The sequence below is a fragment of the Anser anser genome, assembly GCF_964211835.1.
Source record: "Anser anser genome assembly, contig: HAP1_SCAFFOLD_269, whole genome shotgun sequence".
In the NCBI taxonomy this organism is placed as follows: Eukaryota; Metazoa; Chordata; class Aves; order Anseriformes; family Anatidae; genus Anser; species Anser anser.
In genome coordinates this window covers 84,996-111,193 of record NW_028153923.1, presented here as the reverse complement: position 1 = coordinate 111,193, position 26,198 = coordinate 84,996, and the positions used below count along the sequence as shown (strand labels likewise).

Below are 26,198 nucleotides of genomic sequence, written 5' to 3'. Positions count from 1 at the left end.
TCCACTTATATGTGATCCCCGTATTATTATTTTTTTTTTCGTTTTTAATTTTCACATCTCTGTTGGTGTGCATCCAAGAGGTCCTCAGCTCCTGGTTTGGAACATCTTACTGAGGCTAGTTGTTCAGTATCTGAGGTTTTCTCTGACAGAATAAAACCAATACCGATTTTGCTTCGAGCTGTCATGACATGAGCTCCACAAATGCTGTTTCTTTTTGTTGTGCAGCATTTACACCTGAGATTGCTGAAGGAGTTCAAGACATGAAGGGTGGTGTTGGTGGTCCTGCAGGCAGTATTCTTTGTCATTCAGTGTGCCCTTGAAACCTTTCTAACGAAAATGTCTTTGGTTGGTTGGTTGGTTGTTGTTTTTTTTGGTTGGGGACCTTGTGAAATCTTCTTGCCATGTGTGGTTCCAGAAAGGTGCCTGAAACTGCAGAGCTGCTGGAGTTGTGATGTTGAGACATTACTCAGAAATGCATTCCATTGAGGCACATGAAACAACTGTACTCTCATCTTTGCCTGTTTGTGGCCTTTCATTCCTGACCAGAGAGATGGTTTGACATACGGTGTCCTGATTTCACGTGCTTTCAACATTGGCATTCACAGCCAGCCCCTTCAAAATCCCCAGAACGTTTCATTGGAAAATGTAACACATACATGCATAGAGTTGATGTTATCCATAAGAGTGCTTTGCTTGTCAACATCTGGGGTGTTCTTTCACAAAATGAAATGAGCACCCATTGCCTTTTGGGCTGTTACACCATCACCTTTAGAAATTGTGTCCCTCATTCACCTGTAATGTTTGCATCTGAGATTGCTGAAGCACTGAAAACTGGAAGGGTCAGCTGCAAAGGGTGTGCTGGAGACAGTGTCTATGTGATTCTGTTTGTATGCTTCTCTGTGGTGCTTTCATTCATGGGAAGGTTCTGCAAAAGCTGGAGTCAGCCTTGGGGTGTGGCGAACAAGTGTGGTATCTGGTGGAGGTGAACATATCAGTGGCACTGAGTAGGACCGGGCCATTTTGTATGTTCCCAGGGTGATCTTGAGCAGGGTGATCTTGCCTTGTGTTTGCTTGCAACTTGCTGGAAGCTGATGTTTTCCTGGGATGACCTCCCTTTTTGCAGTGGAAGTGAGTGCCGAGGACCTTAAGGAACCTCATGCTGAAGGTGACACGTGGACATCCATGGTTCCCTTGCTGAGAGCAGGACGAACATTGCAGTTAGAAGAGGCTGGTCAGGGCCTCATCCTGTCGAGGTCTGTCTGTCTCCAAGGAAGGCTATTTGTGTCAATCCCTGGCCCAGTGTTCCAGGGCCTCCCCAGGTTCTGTGTAGAGTTTTTTTTGTCTGCCCACTTGGTTTTCGTTCATCTCACTCTTCTGTACCATGGTCCTGGATTTGCAGCAGTCTGGCAGATGGCCTTTGACTCCTGTGTTCCTGAGCATGAGGAGTGGTGGCTCCACCAGGAGCTGCTGTAAACATTTTCCATCGGTCCAGCTTTCTCTGTTTAACACTGAGATTGCAGAGCCAGTGCATAACCTTGCGAGTGCCGTTTGTGAATTGGGGAAGAGCCTGGCAATTGTGGGAGAAGGCGAGGCTCTGCAGAGGGTGATGCTCAGAGGTGGGTTTGGAGCTGGATTGTGTCGGTGGGGTGGAACATTGTTCAGGTGTTGTGGCAGTGATTTTGTGAGCAGCACAGAGAAGTGGTGGGCATTCGATTGTGGGGAGGGTGGTACTGAGCAGGAAATGAGCCTTGTGTGTGGGAAGTGGTTGCAACCAGAGTGTGGCATTGGCCAAGAAGTGTGGAGAAGGGAAAGAAGTGCTGTCTGTGTTTATGATGTTGGAAAAGGTTGTGTTTCGATGAAGGGGAATGGGATCCTTTGGTTTTATTCTGTCCTGCATGATGGCTTCCTGTGTGATAGCTGTGTGTCATGGAGCACCTCACACTCTCCCATGACTGAGGAGCTTTTGCTAAGCTCGATGATTTCTGTTCAGTCCAGCTTCCCTAGAAATCACTGAAGACTTTAAATGAGAATTTCCCTTTTAAACCAGTTCTCCATTGTCCTGGTTCCAGTTAGGACAGAGTTAATTTTCCCTCATAGTAGCTGGTAGGGTGCTATGTTTTGGATTAGGATTAGGAGCGCTGATAACATGCTGATGTTTTAATTGTTGCAGAGCAGCGTTTACACCAGGCCAAGGACTTTTTGGCTTCTCGCTCTGTCCTGCCAGCGAGCAGGCTGGGGGTGCAGCAGGAGCTGGGAGGGGACAGACCCAGGACAGCTGACTCAAACTGGCCAAAGGGGTATTCCATACCATCTGACGTCATGCTAAACAATATATAGGGGTGGCTGGCCGGGGTGGGGGGCCGGCTGCTCGGGGATAGGCTGGGCATCGGTCAGCGGGTGGTGAGCAATTGCATTGTGCATCACTTGTTTTCTTACACATTATTATTATTAATACCATTATCATTATCACTATTATTATTATTATTGTTATTATTATATTCCTGTCTTAATAAACTGTCTTTATCTCAACTCACCGGCTTCACTTTCCCGTTTCTCTCCCCCATTCCAGAGAGGGAGGGGGGAGGGTGAGCGAACGGCTGTGTGGTGTTTAGCTGCCAGCCGGGTTAAACCACAACATCCATGCATGAATCTATTCATTTTTCTGAGCAAGCAACCACTGATGCTGCCCGTAAGTTGTTCATATGCAAAAAAAAAAAAAAATGTTTGAGAGACAGATGTATGTATTTTTTTCTGTTAAAAAAAATGAGTGAAAGACTCACATGAGCTATATGGAGGTCTTGGAGCCTGTTTGAAGTGGGCATCCAGGTCGTCTGGTGTGCGGTGGCTCATCAGAGAAATTCCTGGGGAGACATGGTCCTCATGAGTGCTAAGGGATTCTGTACAGAGCAGAATGGAAGGCGGCAAGGAAGAGGAAGAAGAGGTTTTGCCTCAGAGCATGTCTGAGCTAGCTTGGAAGAGAGGTGCAGGCATTTGGAAAGCATTTTGATAAAGGAGGAAAAAAATGAAGAGGAGGTAGAAGAAAAGGAAAAGTAAAGAGAAGAGGAGGAGAAGCAGATGTATAGAAGGAGTGAAGGAAAGGAAGGAAGCATGAAGAAACTTTAGAATAAATGAAATAAGTAAGAGAAAAGGAAATAAGGAACTGAAAGAATGAAGGAACTGGAAGAGAGGTAGAGAACAAATGAAGAAATCTGAGAATGAAAGAGAGAAGAAAGAAGTCGAGAAGAATGCAGGCAAGCAAGAAGCAAGCAAGACAGAGAGTGGAAGAGAAACAAAGAAGGAAAGAGCCAGGGAAGGAAGGAAAGGAAGCAAGAAAGAAATGAAAGGAAGGAAATTTAGGAAAATACGGAAAGGAAGGAAGCAAAGAAGCAAAGACAGAAGGAGGAAAGAAACGAACGTTGGTTAGTAGTGAAGGAAGGCAAGAAGACGTTCAGAAGAAACTAGGGAAGCAAGAAAGCAAGCAAGACAGAGAATGGAGTAGAAGCAAAGTAGGAGGAAGATTGGAAAAACAAGCAAGTGAGGAAGAGGAGCGTCCGTCGGCGTGGTGCGTGCAGGGCTGGGAGCCGGTCGGTGTGCGGGGAGCGTCGTGTGGAGCGCAGCGCTGCGGGGCTGTTGCCCCCTCGTTAGCGCTGCTGTCTCGGCCTGTGCTGGGCTCGGTGGCGGCGCCGTCGGCGTGGTGTGTCCCGCGAGTGCCGGGGGCGTCCCGCGAGTGCCGGGGGCGTCCCGCGAGGCGGGGGCGGTGTCGCTGCCGTGCTGGCGGCGGCGGGCGCGAGTGAGGCGGCGGAGCACACGGTGTCGCTGCAGGCTCAGGAACGGCGCGGGAGCGGCGGGAGGGCGGCTCCGCCCCGGGGCGGCGGGAAGGGCGGCTGTGCGCGCGGGGGGAGCGGCGCGGGGCGGGCAGGAGAGCGGCGGCGGCGGCGGCGGGAGCCGTGCGGGGCGCGGGCGGCGGCGGCGGCCATGGCGGTGTGCGTGCGGGCCGTGGTGCGGGTGCTGGTGCTGCAGGCGGCCTGGGCGCTGGGCGGCGGGCAGGTGCGCTACTCGGTGCCGGAGGAAGCCAAGGGCGGCACGGTGGTGGGTCGGCTGGCGCAGGACCTGGGCCTGGAGGCGGGCGAGGCGGAGGCGCGGCGGCTGCGGCTGGTGGCGCAGGGCCGGCGGGCGAGCGTGGAGGTGAGCGGGGCGAGCGGGGCGCTGGTGGTGAGCTCGCGGCTGGACCGGGAGGAGCTGTGCGGGAAGAGCGCGCCCTGCGCCCTGCGCCTGGAGGTGCTGCTGGAGCGGCCGCTGCGCGTCTTCTACGTGGAGGTGGAGGTCACCGACATCAACGACAATGCCCCGCTCTTCCCCGCCGCTCTGGTAAACCTCAGTTTATCGGAAAACTCGCCTCCCGGTTCCCGTTTCCCGCTGGAGGGCGCGTCGGATGCGGATATCGGAGCCAACGCGCAGCTCTCCTATACCCTCAGCCCCAGCGAGCACTTCGCCCTGGATTTGCAGCGGAGTGAAGAACATCTTGAATCGCTGTTCCTGGTGCTGACGAAAGGTCTGGACCGCGAGTCTCTGGCCGAGCACCGTCTGTTGCTGACGGCAAGTGACGGGGGCAGGCCGTCGCTGACGGGCACGGTGGAGCTGGTGGTGTCGGTGCTGGATGCGAACGACAACGCGCCCCAGTTCAACCAGTCGGTGTATAAAGTGCGGCTGCCAGAAAACTCGGCGGAGGGGACTCTCGTGGCGCACGTGGGTGCCGCAGACCCGGACGAGGGAATTAATCACGAATTTTCCTTCAGCATCGTCAGTTCAGTTCCTGCTGCCAAGAGAGATGTCTTCAGCATTGAACCGCAGACAGGGGAAATCCGTCTGCGGGACCACTTGGACTTTGAAGAAGTGCGCTTATACGAGTTACAAATCGCGGCGAGAGACAAGGGCGTTCCGCCTTTATCAGGGCACTGCAAGGTGGTGGTGGAGGTGCTGGACGTGAACGACAACGCGCCCGAGGTGTGGGTGACGTCGCTGTCGGTGCCGGTGGCCGAGGACGCGTCGGTGGGGACGGTGGTGGCGCTGCTGAGCGTGTCGGACCGGGACTCGGGGGCGAACGGGCGGGTGCGGTGCGCGGTGTGGCCGCCGTCGCCGTTCGGGCTGGTGGCGACGTTCGCGGGCTCGTACTCGCTGGTGCTGCGGGAGGCGCTGGACCGGGAGCGGGTGTCGGAGTACGAGGTGGAGGTGCGGGCGGAGGACGGCGGGGCGCCGCCGCTGCGCGCCAGCCGCGGGCTGCGGGTGCCGGTGTCGGACGTGAACGACAACGCGCCGGCGTTCGCGCAGGCCGTGTACACGGTGCTGGCGCGGGAGAACAACGCGGCGGGCGCGGAGCTGGCGCGGCTGTGGGCGCGGGACCCGGACGAGGCGGGCAACGGGCGCGTGAGCTACTCGGTGGCGGAGGGCGGCGCGGGCGCGGGGTCGGGGTCGGGGTCGGGGCCGGGGTGGCGTCCGGCGTCGAGCTACGTGTCGGTGGACGCGGAGAGCGGGCGGCTGTGGGCGCTGCAGCCCCTGGACTACGAGGAGCTGCAGGTGCTGCAGTTCGAGGTGCGGGCGGTGGACGCGGGCGAGCCGCCGCTGTGCGGCAACGCCACGGTGCAGCTCTTCGTGGTGGACGAGAACGACAACGCGCCGGCGCTGCTCCCGCCTGCCGGCGGCGGGCCGGGGCCCTGGGCTGCGGGCGAGGCGTCGTCGTCGTCGGCGGGGTCGCTGTGGGCGTGGGCGGCGTGGGGGGCGCCGGCGGGGCAGGTGGTGGCGAAGATCCGCGCGGTGGACGCGGACTCGGGCTACAACGCGTGGCTGCGCTACGAGCTGTGGGAGCCGCGGGGCAAGGGCCCGTTCCGCGTGGGGCTGTACAGCGGCGAGGTGAGCACGGCGCGGGCGCTGGAGGAGGCGGACGGCCCGCGGCAGAGGCTGCTGATCGTGGTGCGGGACCACGGGGAGCCGTCGCGCTCGGCCACGGCCACGCTGAGCGTGTCGCTGGTGGAGGGCGCCGAGGCGGCGCTGGCGGCGGCGGGGGCGGTGTCGGCGGGGGCGGGGCTGCGGCCGGCGGCGGGCGCGGAGGGCGGCGCGGCGGCGGCGGCGGCGGCGTCGGCGACGAACGTGTGGCTGGTGGTGGCCATCTGCGCGGTGTCGAGCCTGTTCCTGCTGGCGGTGGTGCTGTACGGGGCGTCGCGCTGGGCGCCGCGGGCGGCCGTGCTGGCGGGGCCCGGGCCGGCGACGCTGGTGTGCGCCAGCGAGGTGGGCAGCTGGTCGTACTCGCAGCGCCAGAGCCGGAGCCTGTGCGTGGCGGACGGCGCGGGCAAGAGCGACCTGATGGTTTTCAGCCCCAACTGCCCGCCGCCGCCCGGCCCCGCGCCGAAGGAGCCGCCGCAGGAGCCGCCCGCTCTCCTGGACACGGTCAGTGCCACTCGCCCTCCTCTCGCCCCTTAATCTTGCCCGCTTTCTCTCCCTCGTCTTTTCTTTCTTCATTGCCCATGTCCTCGCTCTTTAGTCTTGTCCTCTTCCTCTGCCTAACCTTACCTGTCCCTGCTCCTTCCCCTGCTCCTAGCCGCCCCCTCGAGGGGGTTGTGGCAGCCGGGCGCAACCCCCGGGCCCGTGGCCGCTCGGTGCTCGTCAGGTGCTCGAGCTGCGAGTGCCAACAGTGCTGTGGCCAGGGTCTGTGCCCCAGCATGGGGCCTGTCAAGGGCTGGTGTACTTGGATCCCCCCTCCTGCTGCCGGGACAGGGCTCTTCTGGACACCTGTTGTGCTGTACAGGGTCAGCTGTGAAATCTTCTCTGCATGCATGATGGTGGAAAGTCATTCTCATGGCTGATACCTATGGTTCCTGAATATTGGTGTCTTACTTCTTCTCACACAGTTACAAATGGGACACGGGGCCGGTGAGCACCGTTGGTGTCTGTTCAACTGGTTCTAGTTGTGGCCATGTATGCCTGGTCCTATTATTGTGGTACAGGCAGCATATTACTGTCTGTAATCAGCTGATGGTGGCTTTTGCATTGTTGTATTTTATCTCCAAGATCTCCTCATCTCTTGCTTTGGGACATCTTATTGAAAGCAGCTGTTCAGTATCTGAGTTTTTCTCAGAGAGAATGAAATCTGCCAATTTTCATTAGAGCTGTCACAACATGGTCTCTGCAAGTCCTGTTGGTCACTGGTTTGAAGCATTTCTGCTTGAGACTGTTGAAGGACTGCAAGACAGGAAGAGTCAGTCTGGTGGTGACTGTCCATCAGGCACTATTGAAAGCCCTTTAAGTAGCTGAATGACAAGCCTGCTATTGTCATTGTGCTCTGTTTTGTTTTTGTTCTTGTTGAGAACTTTGTGTGTTTTGATTGTCCTGTCAAGAAGAAATGACGAAGGTGACACTTAGGTCTTTAGGCTTTTCTGACTGTTGACTTGTATTCCTTGTCAGGGAAGTGGCATGTCACACAGAGCCCTGCTTAGAAGTTGTTACAAAGAGTCTGCCAGACATGGTGGATTTAGTACCATTGGAATATTTTTCATTTTTTGTAGCTGTCATTGATGGGAAGGGTCTGTGAAAGCTGGAGTGATCCTTGGGGTGGGAAGGGAAATCATGTAATCAGGTGGAGTTGAATGTGGCAATGGCAGTGAATGGGACCTGGCCATTTCCTGATGTGAGCGATGAACTTGTAAAGGATCTGCATTGCATGCCGTAACCGAAGAAGAAGAGACGCGTACTTGTGTTAAGAACACACGTCCCAGAATGGTGGATCATGGGTGTCTAAAGCAAAGCCTGAGGAAGTATCGTCCCAGAGTATTGCTGTGGAAGACCCTTTCCCAGGCTCCAAGAGACGTGATTTGAAGGTCTTCCTTAACTTGAGACAATATGTGGTGTTGAAATGGTCTGGATGTCATTTGAGGCATAATGCCTTTCATCAGTTGTGAATCTCTCTTTCTCCTCTGGGACATGTTGAATGAGAAGGAAAAACTTCAGGCATCACAGAGCAGTGGACCAGGAAGTGGACGGGGTGATTTCCCTCGAGGCAGGGATGTGTTGTCCTTGTGTGGAGGGCTGGAACTGCATTAGATCAGGTTGCAGAGGGCCTTGTCTTGTGCAGGTCAGAATATGTGAAAGGAAGGCATTTTGACTCCCTCCCTTTCCTGCTGTTGCATGGATTCTGTGTAGAGTTGCAGTTGCTTGTGATCACCATGTCTCTGCTCTCTGCAAGCCATGCTTGTGTCCCCTGTCTTTTTCTATGCGCATTGAAAGTATACCAAATTTCACTCTCTTTACCACCAGAAAGTTGTTTGTAAAGGGGAAGATGCATCTGAAATCATGTTATACTTTTCCCTTTATGAGTATGCCGCTAGAGTGCTTTGGAGTACAGAGGTAGAAGAGCACAGCCAGAGGTCAAGGCAAGAAGGAAACTGGTTTGAAGCATGAACCAAGGTGTTTTGTTTGAGAATGGCTTCAGAGGATCTGACTGTGCCAGTTGTATGCATTCTGCGGTGACCGGCCTCGCTTGTGTCCCTGGAGTGCTGGTGAATGTGGTGTGATTGTTTCCTTGTGCCCAGCTCATGCTCATTACAGCTGGATGCAGTTGGTGGGGTGTCTGATGCTCACAATACAGCAATGTTGGAGTCTTGCTCCTTCACACAGAGAGCTGGTAATGGAACATGAGATAGGGGAGCACCTTTGGTGTTTGTTCAACTCGTTCTTGTATTCTACTGCTGTTGGTTTTATGGACTTACAATCCCCTTATGTGTAATCCTCTTACTTTTTTTTTTCTTTTTTAATTTTCACATCTCTGTTGGCGTGCATCCAAGAGGTCCTCAGCTCCTGGTTTGGAACATCTTACTGAGGCTAGTTGTTCAGTATCTGAGGTTTTCTCTGACAGAATAAAACCAATACCGATTTTGCTTCGAGCTGTCATGACATGAGCTCCACAAATGCTGTTTCTTTTTGTTGTGCAGCATTTACACCTGAGATTGCTGAAGGAGTTCAAGACATGAAGGGTGGTGATGGTGGTCCTGCAGACACTATTCTTTGTCATTCAGTGTGCCCTTGAAACCTTTCTAACGAAAATGTCTTTGGTTGGTTGGTTGTTGTTTTTTTTGGTTGGGGACCTTGTGAAATCTTCTTGCCATGTGTGGTTCCAGAAAGGTGCCTGAAACTGCAGAGCTGCTGGAGTTGTGATGTTGAGACATTACTCAGAAATGCATTCCATTGAGGCACATGAAACAACTGTACTCTCATCTTTGCCTGTTTGTGGCCTTTCATTCCTGACCAGAGAAATGGTTTGACATACGGTGTCCTGATTTCACGTGCTTTCAACATTGGCATTCACAGCCAGCCCCTTCAAAATCCCCAGAAGTTTTCATTGGAAGATGTAACACATGCATGCATAGAGTTGATGTTATCCATAAGAGTGCTTTGCTTGTCAACATCTGGGGTGTTCTTTCACAAAATGAAATGAGCACCCATTGCCTTTTGGGCTGTCACACCATCACCTTTAGAAATCGTGTTGCTCATCCCCCTGTAATGTTTGCATCTGAGATTGCTGAAGCACTGAAAACTGGAAGGGTCAGCTGCAGAGGATGTGCTGGAGACAGTGTCTATGTGATACTGTTTGTATGCTTCTCTGTGGTGCTTTCATTCATGGGAAGGTTCTGCAAAAGCTGGAGTCAGCCTTGGGGTGTGGCGAGCAAGTGTGGTATCTGGTGGAGGTGAACATGTCAGTGGCACTGAGTAGGACCGGGCCATTTTGTATGTTCCCAGGATGATCTTGAGCAGGGTGATCTTGCCTTGTGTTTGCTTGCAACTTGCTGGAAGCTGATGTTTTCCTGGGATGACCTCCCTTTTTGCAGTGGAAGTGAATGCCGAGGACCTTAAGGAACCTCATGCTGAAGGTGACACGTGGACATCCATGGTTCCCTTGCTGAGAGCAGGACGAACACTGCATTTAGATGAGGCTGGTCAGGGTCTCATCCTGTCAAGGTCTGTGTGTCTCCAAGGAAGGCTATTTGTGTCAATCCCTGGCCCAGTGTTCCAGGGCCTCCCCAGGTTCTACGTAGAGTTTTTTTTTTTTTCTGCCCACTTGGTTTTCGTTCATCTCACTGTTCTGTACCATGGGCCTGGCTTTGCAGCAGTCTGGCAGATGGCCTTTGACTCCTGTGTTCCTGAGCATGAGGAGTGGTGGCTCCACCAGGAGCTGCTGTAAACATTTTCCATCGGTCCAGCTTTCTCTGTTTAACACTGAGATTGCAGAGCCAGTGCATAACCTTGCAAGTGCCGTTTGTGAATTGGGGAAGAGCCTGGCAATTGTGGGAGAAGGCGAGGCTCTGCAGAGGGTGATGCTCAGAGGTGGGTTTGGAGCTGGATTGTGTCGGTGGGGTGGAACATTGTTCAGGTGTTGTGGCAGTGATTTTGTGAGCAGCACAGAGAAGTGGTGGGCATTCAATTGTGGGGAGGGTGGTACTGAGCAGGAAATGAGCCTTGTGTGTGGGAAGTGGTTGCAACCGGAGTGTGGCATTGGCCAAGAAGTGTGGAGAAGGGAAAGAAGTGCTGTCTGTGTTTATGATGTTGGAAAAGGTTGTGTTTCGATGAAGGGGAATGGGATCCTTTGGTTTTCTTCTCTCCTGCGTGACAGCTTCCTGTTTGATAGCTGTGTCATGGAGCACCTCACACTCTCCCATGACTGAGGAGCTTTTGCTAAGCTCGATGATTTCTGTTCAGTCCAGCTTCCCTAGAAATCACTGAAGACTTTAAATGAGAATTTCCCTTTTAAACCAGTTCTCCATTGTCCTGGTTCCAGTTAGGACAGAGTTAATTTTCCCTCATAGTAGCTGGTAGGGTGCTATGTTTTGGATTAGGATGAGAAGAGCGCTGATAACATGCTGATGTTTTAATTGTTGCAGAGCAGCGTTTACACCAGGCCAAGGACTTTTTGGCTTCTCGCTCTGTCCTGCCAGCGAGCAGGCTGGGGGTGCAGCAGGAGCTGGGAGGGGACAGACCCAGGACAGCTGACCCAAACTGGCCAAAGGGGTATTCCATACCATCTGACGTCATGCTAAACAATATATAGGGGTGGCTGGCCGGGGTGGGGGGTCGGCTGCTCGGGGATAGGCTGGGCATCGGTCAGCGGGTGGTGAGCAATTGCATTGTGCATCACTTGTTTTCTTACACATTATTATTATTAATACCATTATCATTATCACTATTATTATTATTATTGTTATTATTATATTCCTGTCTTAATAAACTGTCTTTATCTCAACTCACCGGCTTCACTTTCCCGTTTCTCTCCCCCATCCCAGAGAGGGAGGGGGGAGGGTGAGCGAACGGCTGTGTGGTGTTTAGCTGCCAGCCGGGTTAAACCACAACATCCATGCATGAATCTATTCATTTTTCTGAGCAAGCAACCACTGATGCTGCCCGTAAGTTGTTCATATGCAAAAAAAAAAAAAATGTTTGAGAGACAGATGTATGTATTTTTTTCTGTTAAAAAAAATGAGTGAAAGACTCACATGAGCTATATGGAGGTCTTGGAGCCTGTTTGAAGTGGGCATCCAGGTCGTCTGGTGTGCGGTGGCTCATCAGAGAAATTCCTGGGGAGACATGGTCCTCATGAGTGCTAAGGGATTCTGTACAGAGCAGAATGGAAGGCGGCAAGGAAGAGGAAGAAGAGGTTTTGCCTCAGAGCATGTCTGAGCTAGCTTGGAAGAGAGGTGCAGGCATTTGGAAAGCATTTTGATAAAGGAGGAAAAAAATGAAGAGGAGGTAGAAGAAAAGGAAAAGTAAAGAGAAGAGGAAGAGAAGCAGATGTATAGAAGGAGTGAAGGAAAGGAAGGAAGCATGAAGAAACTGTAGGATGAATGAAATAAGTAAGAGAAAAGGAAATAAGGAACTGAAAGAATGAAGGAACTGGAAGAGAGGTAGAGAACAAATGAAGAAATAATCTGAGAAAGAAAGAGAGAAGAAAGAAGTCGAGAAGAATGCAGGCAAGCAAGAAGCAAGCAAGACAGAGAGTGGAAGAGAAACAAAGAAGGAAAGAGCCAGGGAAGGAAGGAAAGGAAGCAAGAAAGAAATGAAAGGAAGGAAATTTAGGAAAATACGGAAAGGAAGGAAGCAAAGAAGCAAAGACAGAAGGAGGAAAGAAACGAAAGTTGGTTAGTAGTGAAGGAAGGCAAGAAGACGTTCAGAAGAAACTAGGGAAGCAAGAAAGCAAGCAAGACAGAGAATGGAGTAGAAGCAAAGTAGGAGGAAGATTGGAAAAACAAGCAAGTGAGGAAGAGGAGCGTCCGTCGGCGTGGTGCGTGCAGGGCTGGGAGCCGGTCGGTGTGCGGGGAGCGTCGTGTGGAGCGCAGCGCTGCGGGGCTGTTGCCCCCTCGTTAGCGCTGCTGTCTCGGCCTGTGCTGGGCTCGGTGGCGGCGCCGTCGGCGTGGTGTGTCCCGCGAGTGCCGGGGGCGTCCCGCGAGTGCCGGGGGCGTCCCGCGAGGCGGGGGCGGTGTCGCTGCCGTGCTGGCGGCGGCGGGCGCGAGTGAGGCGGCGGAGCACACGGTGTCGCTGCAGGCTCAGGAACGGCGCGGGAGCGGCGGGAGGGCGGCTCCGCCCCGGGGCGGCGGGAAGGGCGGCTGTGCGCGCGGGGGGAGCGGCGCGGGGCGGGCAGGAGAGCGGCGGCGGCGGCGGCGGGAGCCGTGCGGGGCGCGGGCGGCGGCGGCGGCCATGGCGGTGTGCGTGCGGGCCGTGGTGCGGGTGCTGGTGCTGCAGGCGGCCTGGGCGCTGGGCGGCGGGCAGGTGCGCTACTCGGTGCCGGAGGAAGCCAAGGGCGGCACGGTGGTGGGTCGGCTGGCGCAGGACCTGGGCCTGGAGGCGGGCGAGGCGGAGGCGCGGCGGCTGCGGCTGGTGGCGCAGGGCCGGCGGGCGAGCGTGGAGGTGAGCGGGGCGAGCGGGGCGCTGGTGGTGAGCTCGCGGCTGGACCGGGAGGAGCTGTGCGGGAAGAGCGCGCCCTGCGCCCTGCGCCTGGAGGTGCTGCTGGAGCGGCCGCTGCGCGTCTTCCACGTGGAGGTGGAGGTCACCGACATCAACGACAATGCCCCGCTCTTCCCCGCCGCCACCAAAAACCTCAGCATCCCGGAATTAAATACCATGCCGGGGTCCCGCTTTCCGCTGGAGGGCGCGTCGGATGCGGATATCGGAGCCAACGCGCAGCTCTCCTATACCCTCAGCCCCAGCGAGCACTTCGCTCTGGACGTGAAATCTTCAGATGATGGTAGGAAGTCGCTGTTCCTGGTGCTGACGAAAGGTCTGGACCGCGAGTCGCTGGCCGAGCACCGTCTGTTGCTGACGGCGAGTGACGGGGGCAGGCCGTCGCTGACGGGCACGGTGGAGCTGGTGGTGTCGGTGCTGGATGCGAATGACAACGCGCCCCAGTTCAACCAGTCGGTATATAAAGTACGGCTGCCAGAAAACTCGGCGGAGGGGACTCTCGTGGCGCACGTGGGTGCCACAGACCCGGACGAGGGAATTAATCACGAATTTTCCTTCAGCATCGTCAGTTCAGTTCCTGCTGCCAAGAGAGATGTCTTCAGCATTGATCCGCAGACAGGGGAGATCCGTCTGCGGGGCCCCCTGGACTTTGAAGAAGTGCGCTTATACGAGTTACAAATCGCGGCGAGAGACAAGGGCGTTCCGCCGTTGTCGGGGCACTGCGAGGTGGTGGTGGAGGTGTTGGACGTGAACGACAACGCGCCCGAGGTGTGGGTGACGTCGCTGTCGGTGCCGGTGGCCGAGGACGCGTCGGTGGGGACGGTGGTGGCGCTGCTGAGCGTGTCGGACCGGGACTCGGGGGCGAACGGGCGGGTGCGGTGCGCGGTGTGGCCGCCGTCGCCGTTCGGGCTGGTGGCGACGTTCGCGGGCTCGTACTCGCTGGTGCTGCGGGAGGCGCTGGACCGGGAGCGGGTGTCGGAGTACGAGGTGGAGGTGCGGGCGGAGGACGGCGGGGCGCCGCCGCTGCGCGCCAGCCGCGGGCTGCGGGTGCCGGTGTCGGACGTGAACGACAACGCGCCGGCGTTCGCGCAGGCCGTGTACACGGTGCTGGCGCGGGAGAACAACGCGGCGGGCGCGGAGCTGGCGCGGCTGTGGGCGCGGGACCCGGACGAGGCGGGCAACGGGCGCGTGAGCTACTCGGTGGCGGAGGGCGGCGCGGGCGCGGGGTCGGGGTCGGGGTCGGGGCCGGGGTGGCGTCCGGCGTCGAGCTACGTGTCGGTGGACGCGGAGAGCGGGCGGCTGTGGGCGCTGCAGCCCCTGGACTACGAGGAGCTGCAGGTGCTGCAGTTCGAGGTGCGGGCGGTGGACGCGGGCGAGCCGCCGCTGTGCGGCAACGCCACGGTGCAGCTCTTCGTGGTGGACGAGAACGACAACGCGCCGGCGCTGCTCCCGCCTGCCGGCGGCGGGCCGGGGCCCTGGGCTGCGGGCGAGGCGTCGTCGTCGTCGTCGTCGGCGGGGTCGCTGTGGGCGTGGGCGGCGTGGGGGGCGCCGGCGGGGCAGGTGGTGGCGAAGATCCGCGCGGTGGACGCGGACTCGGGCTACAACGCGTGGCTGCGCTACGAGCTGTGGGAGCCGCGGGGCAAGGGCCCGTTCCGCGTGGGGCTGTACAGCGGCGAGGTGAGCACGGCGCGGGCGCTGGAGGAGGCGGACGGCCCGCGGCAGAGGCTGCTGATCGTGGTGCGGGACCACGGGGAGCCGTCGCGCTCGGCCACGGCCACGCTGAGCGTGTCGCTGGTGGAGGGCGCCGAGGCGGCGCTGGCGGCGGCGGGGGCGGTGTCGGCGGGGGCGGGGCTGCGGCCGGCGGCGGGCGCGGAGGGCGGCGCGGCGGCGGCGGCGGCGGCGTCGGCGACGAACGTGTGGCTGGTGGTGGCCATCTGCGCGGTGTCGAGCCTGTTCCTGCTGGCGGTGGTGCTGTACGGGGCGTCGCGCTGGGCGCCGCGGGCGGCCGTGCTGGCGGGGCCCGGGCCGGCGACGCTGGTGTGCGCCAGCGAGGTGGGCAGCTGGTCGTACTCGCAGCGCCAGAGCCGGAGCCTGTGCGTGGCGGACGGCGCGGGCAAGAGCGACCTGATGGTTTTCAGCCCCAACTGCCCGCCGCCGCCCGGCCCCGCGCCGAAGGAGCCGCCGCAGGAGCCGCCCGCTCTCCTGGACACGGTCAGTGCCACTCGCCCTCCTCTTGCCCTTTAATCTTTCTCCCTTTTCCTCGCCCTTTAAAATCTTTTTCTCGCTCCCTTCTGCTCCTTCCTCGTTCCTGCTCCCGCCTGCCCCCTCGAGGGGGTTGTGGCAGCCGGGCGCAACCCCCAGGCCCGCGGCCGCTCGGTGCTCGTCAGGTGCTCGAGCTGCGAGTTCCGACAGCGCTGTGGTCTGGGTCTGTGCCCCAGCGCGGGTCCTGCCAAGGGCTGTTGTGCTCGGAGCCCCGCTCCTGCTGCCAGGACAGGGCCCTTCTAGAAACCACTTGTGCTGTACAGGGTCAGCTGTGAAGTCATCTCTTCATGCGTTATGTCTGATACCTATGGTACCTGAATATTGATGTCTTTCCTTCTCACACACTGTTACAAAGGGACATGGTGCAGGTGAGCACCGTTGGTGTCTGTTCAACTTGTTCTAGTTGTGGCCATGTATGCCTGGTCCTATTATTGTGCTACTGTCTGTAATCAGCTGACGATGGCATTGTCATGTCTGTATTTGTGTCTCCAAGATCTCCTCATCTCCTGCTTTCGAACATCTTATTGAGGCTAGCTGTTCAGTATCTGAGTTTTTCTCATAGAGAATGAAATCAGTGCCTATTTTCATTAGATCTGTCACAACATGGTCTCTGCAAGTCCTGTTGGTTACTGGTTTGAAGCATTTCTGCTCGAGAATGTTGAAGGACTGCAGGCCAGGAAGATTCGATGTGGTGGTGACTGTGCAGCAGGCACTATTGAAAGCCATTTAAGTAGCTGAATGCCGAGCCTGCTGGTGTCGATTTTTTGTGTATTGTTTTTGTTCTTGTTGAGAACTTTGTCTTTGTGTGTTTTGATTGTCCTGTCAAGAAGCAATGACGAAGGTGACACTTGGGTCTTTGGGCTTTTCTGACTGTGGACTTGTATTCCTCGTTAGGGAAGTGGCATGTAACACACAGCCCTGCTTAGAAGTTATTACAAAGAGTCTGCGAGACATTGTGCATTTGGTATCATTGGAATATTTTTCATTTTTGTAGCTGTGATTGATAGGAATGGTCTGTGAAATCTGATGTGATCCATAGGGTGGGAAGGGAAAACGTAATCCGGTGGAGTTGAATGCGGCCATGGCAGTGAATGGGACCTGGTAATTTCCTGATGTGAACCATGAACTTGAAAAGGAAATCAAGTCTGCATTGCATGTCATAACACAGGATGGAGAGATGCGTACTTGTGTTAAGAACACACGTCCCAGAATTGCAGATCATGGGTTCCTAAAGCAAATCCTGAGGCAGAATGTTGCCGGAGTGTTGCCGGGCAAGACCCTTTCCTAGACTCCAAGAGACACGATTTGAAGGTCTTCCTTAACTTGAGGTAGTATGTGGTGTTGAAATGGTCTGCATGTCATTTGAGGTATACGCCTAGTGTGTATATTGCCTTTCATTAGTTGTGAATTTCTCTTTCTCCTCTGGGACATGTTGGATGAGAAGGAAAAGCTTCAGGCATCGCAGAGAAGTGGATCAGGAAGTGGAGTGGGTGATTTCCCTTGAGGCAGGGATGTGTTGTCCTCGTGTGGAGGGCTGGAGTTGCATTAGATGAGGTTGCAGAGGGCCTTGTCTTGTGCGGGTCAGAATATGTCAGGGGAAGGTATTTTGACTCCCTCCCTATCCTGCTGTTGCATGGCTTCCGTGTAGAGTTGCAGTTGCTTGTGATCACCATGTCTCCGCTCTGTGCAAGCCATGCTTGTGTCCCCCATCTCTTTTTATGCTCTTTGAAAATATACCAACTTTTTCACTCTCTTTACCACCAGAAAGTAGTTTGTAAAGGGGAAGATGCATCTGAAACCATGTTATACTTTTTCCCTTTATGAGTATGCCACTAGTGTTCTTTGCAATACAGAGGTAGAAGAGCACAGCCAGAGGTCAGGGCAAGAAAGAATCTGGTTTTGTGCATCAGGCAGGGTGTTTTCTTTGAGGATGGTTTCAGAGGATCTGACTGTGCCAGTTGTATGCATTCTGTGGTGACCGGCCTCGCTTGTGTCCCTGGAGTGCTGGTAAATATGCTGTGATTGTTTCCTTGTGCCGAGCTCATGTTCATTACAGCTGGGTGCAGTTGGTGGGGTGTCTGATGCTCATGATACAACAATGTTGGAGTCTTGCACCTTCACACAGAGAGCTCATAATGGAACATGAGATAGGGGAGTACCTTTGGTGTTTGTTCAAGTCGTTCTTCTTGTATTCCATTGCTGTTGGTTTTATGGACTTACAATCCCCTTATGTGTAATCCCCGTATTATTATTTTTTTTCTTTTTTAATTTTCACATCTCTGTTGGCGTGCATCCAAGAGGTCCTCAGCTCCTGGTTTGGAACATCTTACTGAGGCTAGTTGTTCAGTATCTGAGGTTTTCTCTGACAGAATAAAACCAATACCGATTTTGCTTCGAGCTGTCATGACATGAGCTCCACAAATGCTGTTTCTTTTTGTTGTGCAGCATTTACACCTGAGATTGCTGAAGGAGTTCAAGACATGAAGGGTGGTGATGGTGGTCCTGCAGACACTATTCTTTGTCATTCAGTGTACCCTTGAAACCTTTCTAAGGAAAATGTCTTTGGTTGGTTGGTTGTTGTTTTTTTTGGTTGGAGACCTTGTGAAATCTTCTTGCCATGTGTGGTTCCAGAAGGATGCCTGAGACTGTAGAGCCGCTGGTGTTGTGATGTTGAGACATTACTCAGAAATGCATTCCATTGAGGCACATGAAACAACTGTACTCTCATCTTTGCCTGATTGTGGCCTTTCATTCCTGACCAGAGAAATGGTTTGACATACGGTGTCCTGATTTCACGTGCTTTCAACATTGGCATTCACAGCCAGCCCCTTCAAAGTCCCCAGAACTTTTCATTGGAACATGTAACACATGCATGCATAGGGTTCATATCATCCATAAGAGTGCTTTGCTTGTCAACATCTGGAGTGTTCTTTCACAAAATGAAATGAGCACCTTTTGCCTTTTGGACTGTCACACCATCACCTTTAGAAATTGTGTCCCTCATCCCCCTGTAATGTTTGCATCTGAGATTGTTGAAGCACAGAAAACTGGAATGGTCAGCTGCAGAGGGTGTGCTGGGGACAGTGTCTATGTGATTCTCTTTGTATGTTTCTTTGTGGTACTTTCCTTGATGGGGAGGTTCTGCAAGAGCTGGAGTCAGCCTTGGGGTGTGGCGAGCAAGTGTGGTATCTGGTGGAGGTGAACATGTCAGTGGCACTGAGTAGGACCGGGCCATTCCTGATGTTCCTATGGTGATCTGGTGATCTTGAGCAGGGCGATCTTGTGTTTGCTGGCAACTTGTTGGAAGCTGATGTTTTCCTGGGATGGTCCCCTTTTTGCAGTGGAAGTGAATGCCGGGGACCTTAAGGTACCTTGTGTTGAAGGTGACACGTGCACATTCGTGGTTCCCTTGCTGAGAGCAGGACAAACACCGCAGTTAGATGAGGCTGGTCAGGGCCTCATCCTGTCAAGGTCTGTCTGTCTCCAAGGAAGGCTATTTGTGTCAATCCCTGGCCCAGTGTTCCAGGGCCTCCCCAGGTTCTATGTAGAGTTTTGTTGTTGTCTGCCCACTTGGTTTTCGTTCATCTCACTGTTCTGTACCATAGGCCTGGATTTGCAGCAGTCTGGCAGATGGCCTTTGACTCCTGTGTTCCTGAGCATGAGGAGTGGCGGCTCCAGCAGGAGCTGCTGTAAACGTTGTCCATCGGTCCAGCTTTCTCCGTTTCCATCTGGGATTGCTGAGCCAGTGCAAAACCTTGTGAGTGCCGTTTGTGCAGGGGGGAAGAGCCTGGCAGTGGTGGGAGAAGGCGAGGTTCTGCAGAGGGTGATGCTCAGAGGTGGGTTTGGAGCTGGATTGTGTCAGTGGGGTGGAGCATTGTTCAGGTGTTGTGGCAGTGATTTTGTGAGCAGCACGGAGAATGGGTGGGCATTTGGCAATGGGCCGGATGATACTGAGTAGGAAATGAGCCTTGTGTGTGTGAAAAGGTGATGCTGGGTGGAATCCAGAGTGTGGCATTGACCAAAAAGTGGGGAGGAGGGGAAGACGTGCTCTCCGTGTTCATGATGTTGGCAAAGCTCATGTTTTGCTGAAGTGGGAATGGGATCCTTTGGTTTTCTTCTGTCCTGCACGATGGCTTCCTGTGTGATAGCTGTGTGTCATGGAGCACTTCACACTCTCCCATGACTGAGGAGCTTTTGCTAAGCTTGATGATTTCTGTTCAGTCCAGCTTCCCTAGAAATCACTGAAGACTTTAAATGAGACTTTCCCTTTTAAACCAGTTCTCCATCGATGAATCTATTCCTTTTTCTGAGCAAGAAACCACTGATGCTGTTGGTAAGCTGTTCCTATGCAAAAATTATGTGTTTCAGAGACAGTTGTATGTAATTTTTTTGCTGTTTAGTTGTGTTTGCTTTATGTTGGATGGACTCAACATTGCCTGGGGAATGCCTGTAGGTTTGGAGCCTTCTGGTGAATATGTGGACATCAACAGAACAGTTTCTCTCAGTGGCAACAGTTCCTTCCCCTGGTGTCTGCCTGGAGTAATGAATAGAGGAAATTTCTAAGGAGGCATGATGTGGTGGGTGTAATCTTTGTGCACTTGACTTCCCCCAGTGTGGGGGGGTGTTGCATAGTTGGTGTTGGTGGAGATGGTGGGTTTCTTCTAGCAGGGCTCATTCCAAAAGTGAACGAGTGTACGGGAGCAGTGTGTGGTGTCCAGTGATTTCAGAGGTGTCCCACATCTGAAGGAAATTTTTCCATCCAGCTTCCCCAGAAATCTCTGATAACTTTCATTAAAGTTGTTCTTTATAAGCAATTCTCCTGTCAAGGAAATGCTTCTTTTTCTAAACAAGTAAGCACTGATCTACAGGTTAGTGGATCGTACTCAGAGAAGATGTGTTGAAGCGAGCAATGCATGGCTTTTTGCTATTTAACTGCAATATCATTATGTTGGATGGACAGAACGTAGCCTGTGTAATGGCTGTAGATTTGGAGCAGCAGAGCACCGCTGCCTGATCTTGTTCCTCTCCTGTTGCTTTCCATCTCAGTGTGAGCAGACAGCAGGACAGTCATGAAAGGTTGCAGTTTGTGAAAGTGAGTGAAAGACTCACCTGAGCTGTATGGAGGTCTTGGAGACTGTTTGCAGTGGGCATCCACGTCTTGTGGTGTGCAGTGGCTCATCAGAGAAGTTCCTGGGGGGACATGGTCCTCATGAGTGCTGTGCGATGCTGTACAGAGCAGAATGGAAGGCGGTGATGAAGAGGAAGAAGAGGTCTTGCCTCAGAGCATGTCTGAGCTTGATTGGAAGAGTGGTGCAGGCATTTGGAAAGCATTTTGATAAAGGAGGAAAAAAAAGTAGAGGAGGAAGAAGATAAGGAATAGTAAAGAGGAGAGGAAGAGAAGCAGATGGATGGAAGGAGTGAATGAAAGAAAGGAAACATGAAGAAACATGTACGATGAATGAAAGAAGTGAGAAGAAAGGAAAGAAGGAACTGAAAGTATGAAAGAAATAAAAGAAATGGAAAGAAGACACTGAAAGGACGAAACAAACAGGAAGACAGGTAGAGAACAAATGAAGAAAAATCTAAGAGAAAGAAAGAGTGAAAGAAAGAAAAAAGAAAGAAAGAAAGAAAGAGAAAGAAGGAAGACATGGAGAAGAATGCAAGCTAGCAAGAAGCAAGGAAGAAGCAAGCAAGAACCAAGCAAGAAAGAGAATGGAAGAGAAACAAAGGAGAAAAGCGCCAAAGAAGGAAGGAAAGGAGAGAATGAAAGAAGTGAAAAGGAAATTTAGGAAAAGGAAATTTAGGAAAATTAGGAATATTTAGAAAATATAGGACATTTAGGAAAAGAAGAAAATTTAGGAAATGGAAGGGCAGGAAGCAAAGAAGCAAAGATGGAAGGAGGAAAGAAGTGAAAGAAGAGAAAGAGTGAAAGTAGACGTCCAGAAGAATGTAGGCAAGTAAGAAAGCAAGCTGGAAAGCAAGCAAGGCAGAGAATGGAGGAGAAGGAAAGGAGGAGAGAGACAAGAAAGGAAGGAAGGAAGCAAGCAAGCAAGGAGGAGCGTCCGTCGGCATGGTGCGTGCAGGGCTGGGAGCCGGTCGGTGTGTGTCGTTCAGGTGCTGTGGCTTTGATTTTGTGAGAGGCACGGAGAAGGGGTGGCTATTCGATTGTTGGGAGGGTGGTACTGAGCAGGAAATGAGCCTTGTGTGTGGGAAGTGGTTGCAACCAGAGTGTGGAATCGGCCAAGAAGTGTGGAGAAGGGAAAGAAGTGCTGTCTGTGTTTATGATGTTGGAAAAGGTTGTGTTTCGATGAAGGGGAATGGGATCCTTTGGTTTTCTTCTCTCCTGCACGATGGCTTCCTGTGTGATAGCTGTGTGTCATGGAGCACCTCCCACTCTTCCCTAGAAATCACTGAAGACTTTAAATGAGACTTTCCCTTTTAAACCAGTTCTCCATGCATGAATCTATTCCTTTTTCTGAGCAAGAAACCACTGATGCTGCTGGTAAGCTGTTCCTATGCAAAAATTATGTGTTTCAGAGACAGATGGATGTATTTTTTGCTGTTTAAAAGTAAATAGTGAAAGACTCACGTGAGCTACATGGAGGTCTTGGAGCCTGTTTGAAGTGGGCATCCAGGTCGTCTGGTGTGCAGTGGCTCATCAGAGAAATTCCTGGGGAGACATGGTCCTCCTGAGTGCTAAGGGATTCTGTACAGAGCTGAATGGAAGGTGGTGAGGAAGAGGAAGAAGAGGTTTTGCCTCAGGGCATGTCTGAGCTTGATTGGAAGAGTGGTGCAGGCATTTGGAAAGCATTTTGATAAAGGAAGAAAAAAAAAGGAAAAGTAAAGAGGAGAGGAAGAGAAGCAGATGTATAGAAGGAGTGAAGGAAAGAAAGGAAGCATAAAGAAATTGCAGGATGGATGAAAGAAGTAAGAGAAAATGAAAGATGTCACTGAAGGAATGAATGAATGGACTGAAAGAGAGGTAGAGAACGAATGAAGAAAGAATCTGAGAGAAAGAAAGACGGAAGGAAGACATCGAGAAGAATGCAAGCGAGCAAGAAGCAAGCAAGAGAGAATGGAAGAGAAAAAAGGTGGAACAGGGAAGGAAGGAAAGGAAGCAAGAAAGAAATGAAAGGAAGGAAATTTAGGAAAATACAGAAAGGAAGGAAGCAAAGAAGCAAAGACAGAAGGAGAAAAGAAACGAAAGTTGGTTTGTAGTGGAAGAAGGAAAGAAGACGTTCAGAAGAAATTAGGGAAGCAAGAAAGGAAGCAAGACAGAGAATGGAGTAGAAGCAAAGTAGGAGGAAGATTGGAAAAACAAGCAAGTGAGGAAGAGGAGCGTCCGTCGGCGCGGTGCGTGCAGGGCTGGGAGCCGGTCGGTGTGCGGGGAGCGTCGTGTGGAGCGCAGCGCTGCGGGGCTGTTGCCCCCTCGTTAGCGCTGCTGTCTCGGCCTGTGCTGGGCTCGGTGGCGGCGCCGTCGGCGTGGTGTGTCCCGCGAGTGCCGGGGGCGTCCCGCGAGTGCCGGGGGCGTCCCGCGAGTGCCGGGGGCGTCCCGCGAGGCGGGGGCGGTGTCGCTGCCGTGCTGGCGGCGGCGGGCGCGAGTGAGGCGGCGGAGCACACGGTGTCGCTGCAGGCTCAGGAACGGCGCGGGAGCGGCGGGAGGGCGGCTCCGCCCCGGGGCGGCGGGAAGGGCGGCTGTGCGCGCGGGGGGAGCGGCGCGGGGCGGGCAGGAGAGCGGCGGCGGCGGCGGCGGGAGCCGTGCGGGGCGCGGGCGGCGGCGGCGGCCATGGCGGTGTGCGTGCGGGCCGTGGTGCGGGTGCTGGTGCTGCAGGCGGCCTGGGCGCTGGGCGGCGGGCAGGTGCGCTACTCGGTGCCGGAGGAAGCCAAGGGCGGCACGGTGGTGGGTCGGCTGGCGCAGGACCTGGGCCTGGAGGCGGGCGAGGCGGAGGCGCGGCGGCTGCGGCTGGTGGCGCAGGGCCGGCGGGCGAGCGTGGAGGTGAGCGGGGCGAGCGGGGCGCTGGTGGTGAGCTCGCGGCTGGACCGGGAGGAGCTGTGCGGGAAGAGCGCGCCCTGCGCCCTGCGCCTGGAGGTGCTGCTGGAGCGGCCGCTGCGCGTCTTCTACGTGGAGGTGGAGGTCACCGACATCAACGACAATGCCCCGCTCTTCCCCGCCGCCACCAAAAACCTCAGCATCCCGGAATTAAATACGATGCCGGGGTCCCGCTTTCCGCTGGAGGGCGCGTCGGATGCGGATATCGGAGCCAACGCGCAGCTCTCCTATACCCTCAGCCCCAGCGAGCACTTCGCCCTGGATATGAAATCTTCAGATGATGGTAGGAAGTCGCTGTTCCTGGTGCTGACGAAAGGTCTGGACCGCGAGTCTCTGGCCGAGCACCGTCTGTTGCTGACGGCAAGTGACGGGGGCAGGCCGTCGCTGACGGGCACGGTGGAGCTGGTGGTGTCGGTGCTGGATGCGAACGACAACGCGCCCCAGTTCAACCAGTCGGTGTATAAAGTGCGGCTGCCAGAAAACTCGGCGGAGGGGACTCTCGTGGCGCACGTGGGTGCCACAGACCCGGACGAGGGAATTAATCACGAATTTTCCTTCAGCATCGTCAGTTCAGTTCCTGCTGCCAAGAGAGATGTCTTCAGCATTGATCCGCAGACAGGGGAGATCCGTCTGCGGGGCCCCCTGGACTTTGAAGAAGTGCGCTTATACGAGTTACAAATCGCGGCGAGAGACAAGGGCGTTCCGCCGTTGTCGGGGCACTGCGAGGTGGTTGTGGAGGTGTTGGACGTGAACGACAACGCGCCCGAGGTGTGGGTGACGTCGCTGTCGGTGCCGGTGGCCGAGGACGCGTCGGTGGGGACGGTGGTGGCGCTGCTGAGCGTGTCGGACCGGGACTCGGGGGCGAACGGGCGGGTGCGGTGCGCGGTGTGGCCGCCGTCGCCGTTCGGGCTGGTGGCGACGTTCGCGGGCTCGTACTCGCTGGTGCTGCGGGAGGCGCTGGACCGGGAGCGGGTGTCGGAGTACGAGGTGGAGGTGCGGGCGGAGGACGGCGGGGCGCCGCCGCTGCGCGCCAGCCGCGGGCTGCGGGTGCCGGTGTCGGACGTGAACGACAACGCGCCGGCGTTCGCGCAGGCCGTGTACACGGTGCTGGCGCGGGAGAACAACGCGGCGGGCGCGGAGCTGGCGCGGCTGTGGGCGCGGGACCCGGACGAGGCGGGCAACGGGCGCGTGAGCTACTCGGTGGCGGAGGGCGGCGCGGGCGCGGGGTCGGGGTCGGGGTCGGGGTGGCGTCCGGCGTCGAGCTACGTGTCGGTGGACGCGGAGAGCGGGCGGCTGTGGGCGCTGCAGCCCCTGGACTACGAGGAGCTGCAGGTGCTGCAGTTCGAGGTGCGGGCGGTGGACGCGGGCGAGCCGCCGCTGTGCGGCAACGCCACGGTGCAGCTCTTCGTGGTGGACGAGAACGACAACGCGCCGGCGCTGCTCCCGCCTGCCGGCGGCGGGCCGGGGCCCTGGGCTGCGGGCGAGGCGTCGTCGTCGTCGTCGGGGTCGCTGTGGGCGTGGGCGGCGTGGGGGGCGCCGGCGGGGCAGGTGGTGGCGAAGATCCGCGCGGTGGACGCGGACTCGGGCTACAACGCGTGGCTGCGCTACGAGCTGTGGGAGCCGCGGGGCAAGGGCCCGTTCCGCGTGGGGCTGTACAGCGGCGAGGTGAGCACGGCGCGGGCGCTGGAGGAGGCGGACGGCCCGCGGCAGAGGCTGCTGATCGTGGTGCGGGACCACGGGGAGCCGTCGCGCTCGGCCACGGCCACGCTGAGCGTGTCGCTGGTGGAGGGCGCCGAGGCGGCGCTGGCGGCGGCGGGGGCGGTGTCGGCGGGGGCGGGGCTGCGGCCGGCGGCGGGCGCGGAGGGCGGCGCGGCGGCGGCGGCGGCGGCGTCGGCGACGAACGTGTGGCTGGTGGTGGCCATCTGCGCGGTGTCGAGCCTGTTCCTGCTGGCGGTGGTGCTGTACGGGGCGTCGCGCTGGGCGCCGCGGGCGGCCGTGCTGGCGGGGCCCGGGCCGGCGACGCTGGTGTGCGCCAGCGAGGTGGGCAGCTGGTCGTACTCGCAGCGCCAGAGCCGGAGCCTGTGCGTGGCGGACGGCGCGGGCAAGAGCGACCTGATGGTTTTCAGCCCCAACTGCCCGCCGCCGCCCGGCCCCGCGCCGAAGGAGCCGCCGCAGGAGCCGCCCGCTCTCCTGGACACGGTCAGTGCCACTCGCCCTCCTCTTGCCCTTTAATCTTTCTCCCTTTTCCTTGCCCTTTAAAATCTTTTCCTCGCTCTCTTCTGCTCCCCACCCACCCCCCTCCCGCTCCCGCCTGCCCCCTCGAGGGGGTTGTGGCAGCCGGGCGCAACCCCCGGCCCGCGGCCGCTCGGTGCTCGTCAGGTGCTCGAGCTGCGAGTTCCGACAGCGCTGTGGTCTGGGTCTGTGCCCCAGCGCGGGTCCTGCCAAGGGCTGTTGTGCTCGGAGCCCCGCTCCTGCTGCCAGGACAGGGCCCTTCTAGAAACCTCTTGTGCTGTACAGGGTCAGCTGTGAAGTCATCTCTTCATGCGTTATGTCTGATACCTATGATACCTGAATATTGATGTCTTTCCTTCTCACACACTGTTACAAAGGGACATGGTGCAGGTGAGCACCGTTGGTGTCTGTTCAACTTGTTCTAGTTGTGGCCATGTATGCCTGGTCCTATTACTGTGCTACTGTCTGTAATCAGCTGATGATGGCATTGTCATGTCTGTATTTGTGTCTCCAAGATCTCCTCATCTCCTGCTTTCGAACATCTTATTGAGGCTAGCTGTTCAGTATCTGAGTTTTTCTCATAGAGAATGAAATCAGTGCCTATTTTCATTAGATCTGTCACAACATGGTCTCTGCAAGTCCTGTTGGTTACTGGTTTGAA

At 55.7% G+C, this 26,198-nt stretch overlaps 3 protein-coding genes across 3 annotated transcripts; all 3 read left to right on the top strand.

Annotated features, from left to right (window-relative positions):
- Positions 1 to 50: 50 nt before the first annotated feature.
- LOC310891150 (protocadherin alpha-2-like) lies at positions 51 to 6,854 on the top strand. Its single transcript, XM_083853438.1, is given in 2 exon segments — positions 51 to 6,455; positions 6,457 to 6,854. Coding segments are annotated over 2 exon segments (2,559 nt in total). The 5' UTR covers positions 51 to 3,975; the 3' UTR covers positions 6,536 to 6,854.
- A 5,748-nt stretch (positions 6,855 to 12,602) lies between these two features.
- On the top strand, positions 12,603 to 15,363 carry LOC310891153 (protocadherin alpha-2-like). The gene has a single exon (XM_083853441.1). The coding sequence runs from the start codon at positions 12,730 to 12,732 to the stop codon at positions 15,235 to 15,237; it is 2,508 nt and encodes an 835-aa protein (XP_083709567.1). The 5' UTR covers positions 12,603 to 12,729; the 3' UTR covers positions 15,238 to 15,363.
- A 7,035-nt stretch (positions 15,364 to 22,398) lies between these two features.
- On the top strand, positions 22,399 to 25,620 carry LOC310891151 (protocadherin alpha-2-like). Its single transcript, XM_083853439.1, has one exon. The coding sequence runs from the start codon at positions 23,042 to 23,044 to the stop codon at positions 25,535 to 25,537; it is 2,496 nt and encodes an 831-aa protein (XP_083709565.1). The 5' UTR covers positions 22,399 to 23,041; the 3' UTR covers positions 25,538 to 25,620.
- The last annotated feature ends 578 nt before the right edge of the window (positions 25,621 to 26,198 follow it).

Coding starts and splice junctions, on each gene's coding strand:
- LOC310891151 (XM_083853439.1), top strand. CDS start 23,042: ATGGCGGTGTGCGTGCGGGCCGTGGTGCGGGTGCTGGTGCTGCAGGCG.
- LOC310891153 (XM_083853441.1), top strand. CDS start 12,730: ATGGCGGTGTGCGTGCGGGCCGTGGTGCGGGTGCTGGTGCTGCAGGCG.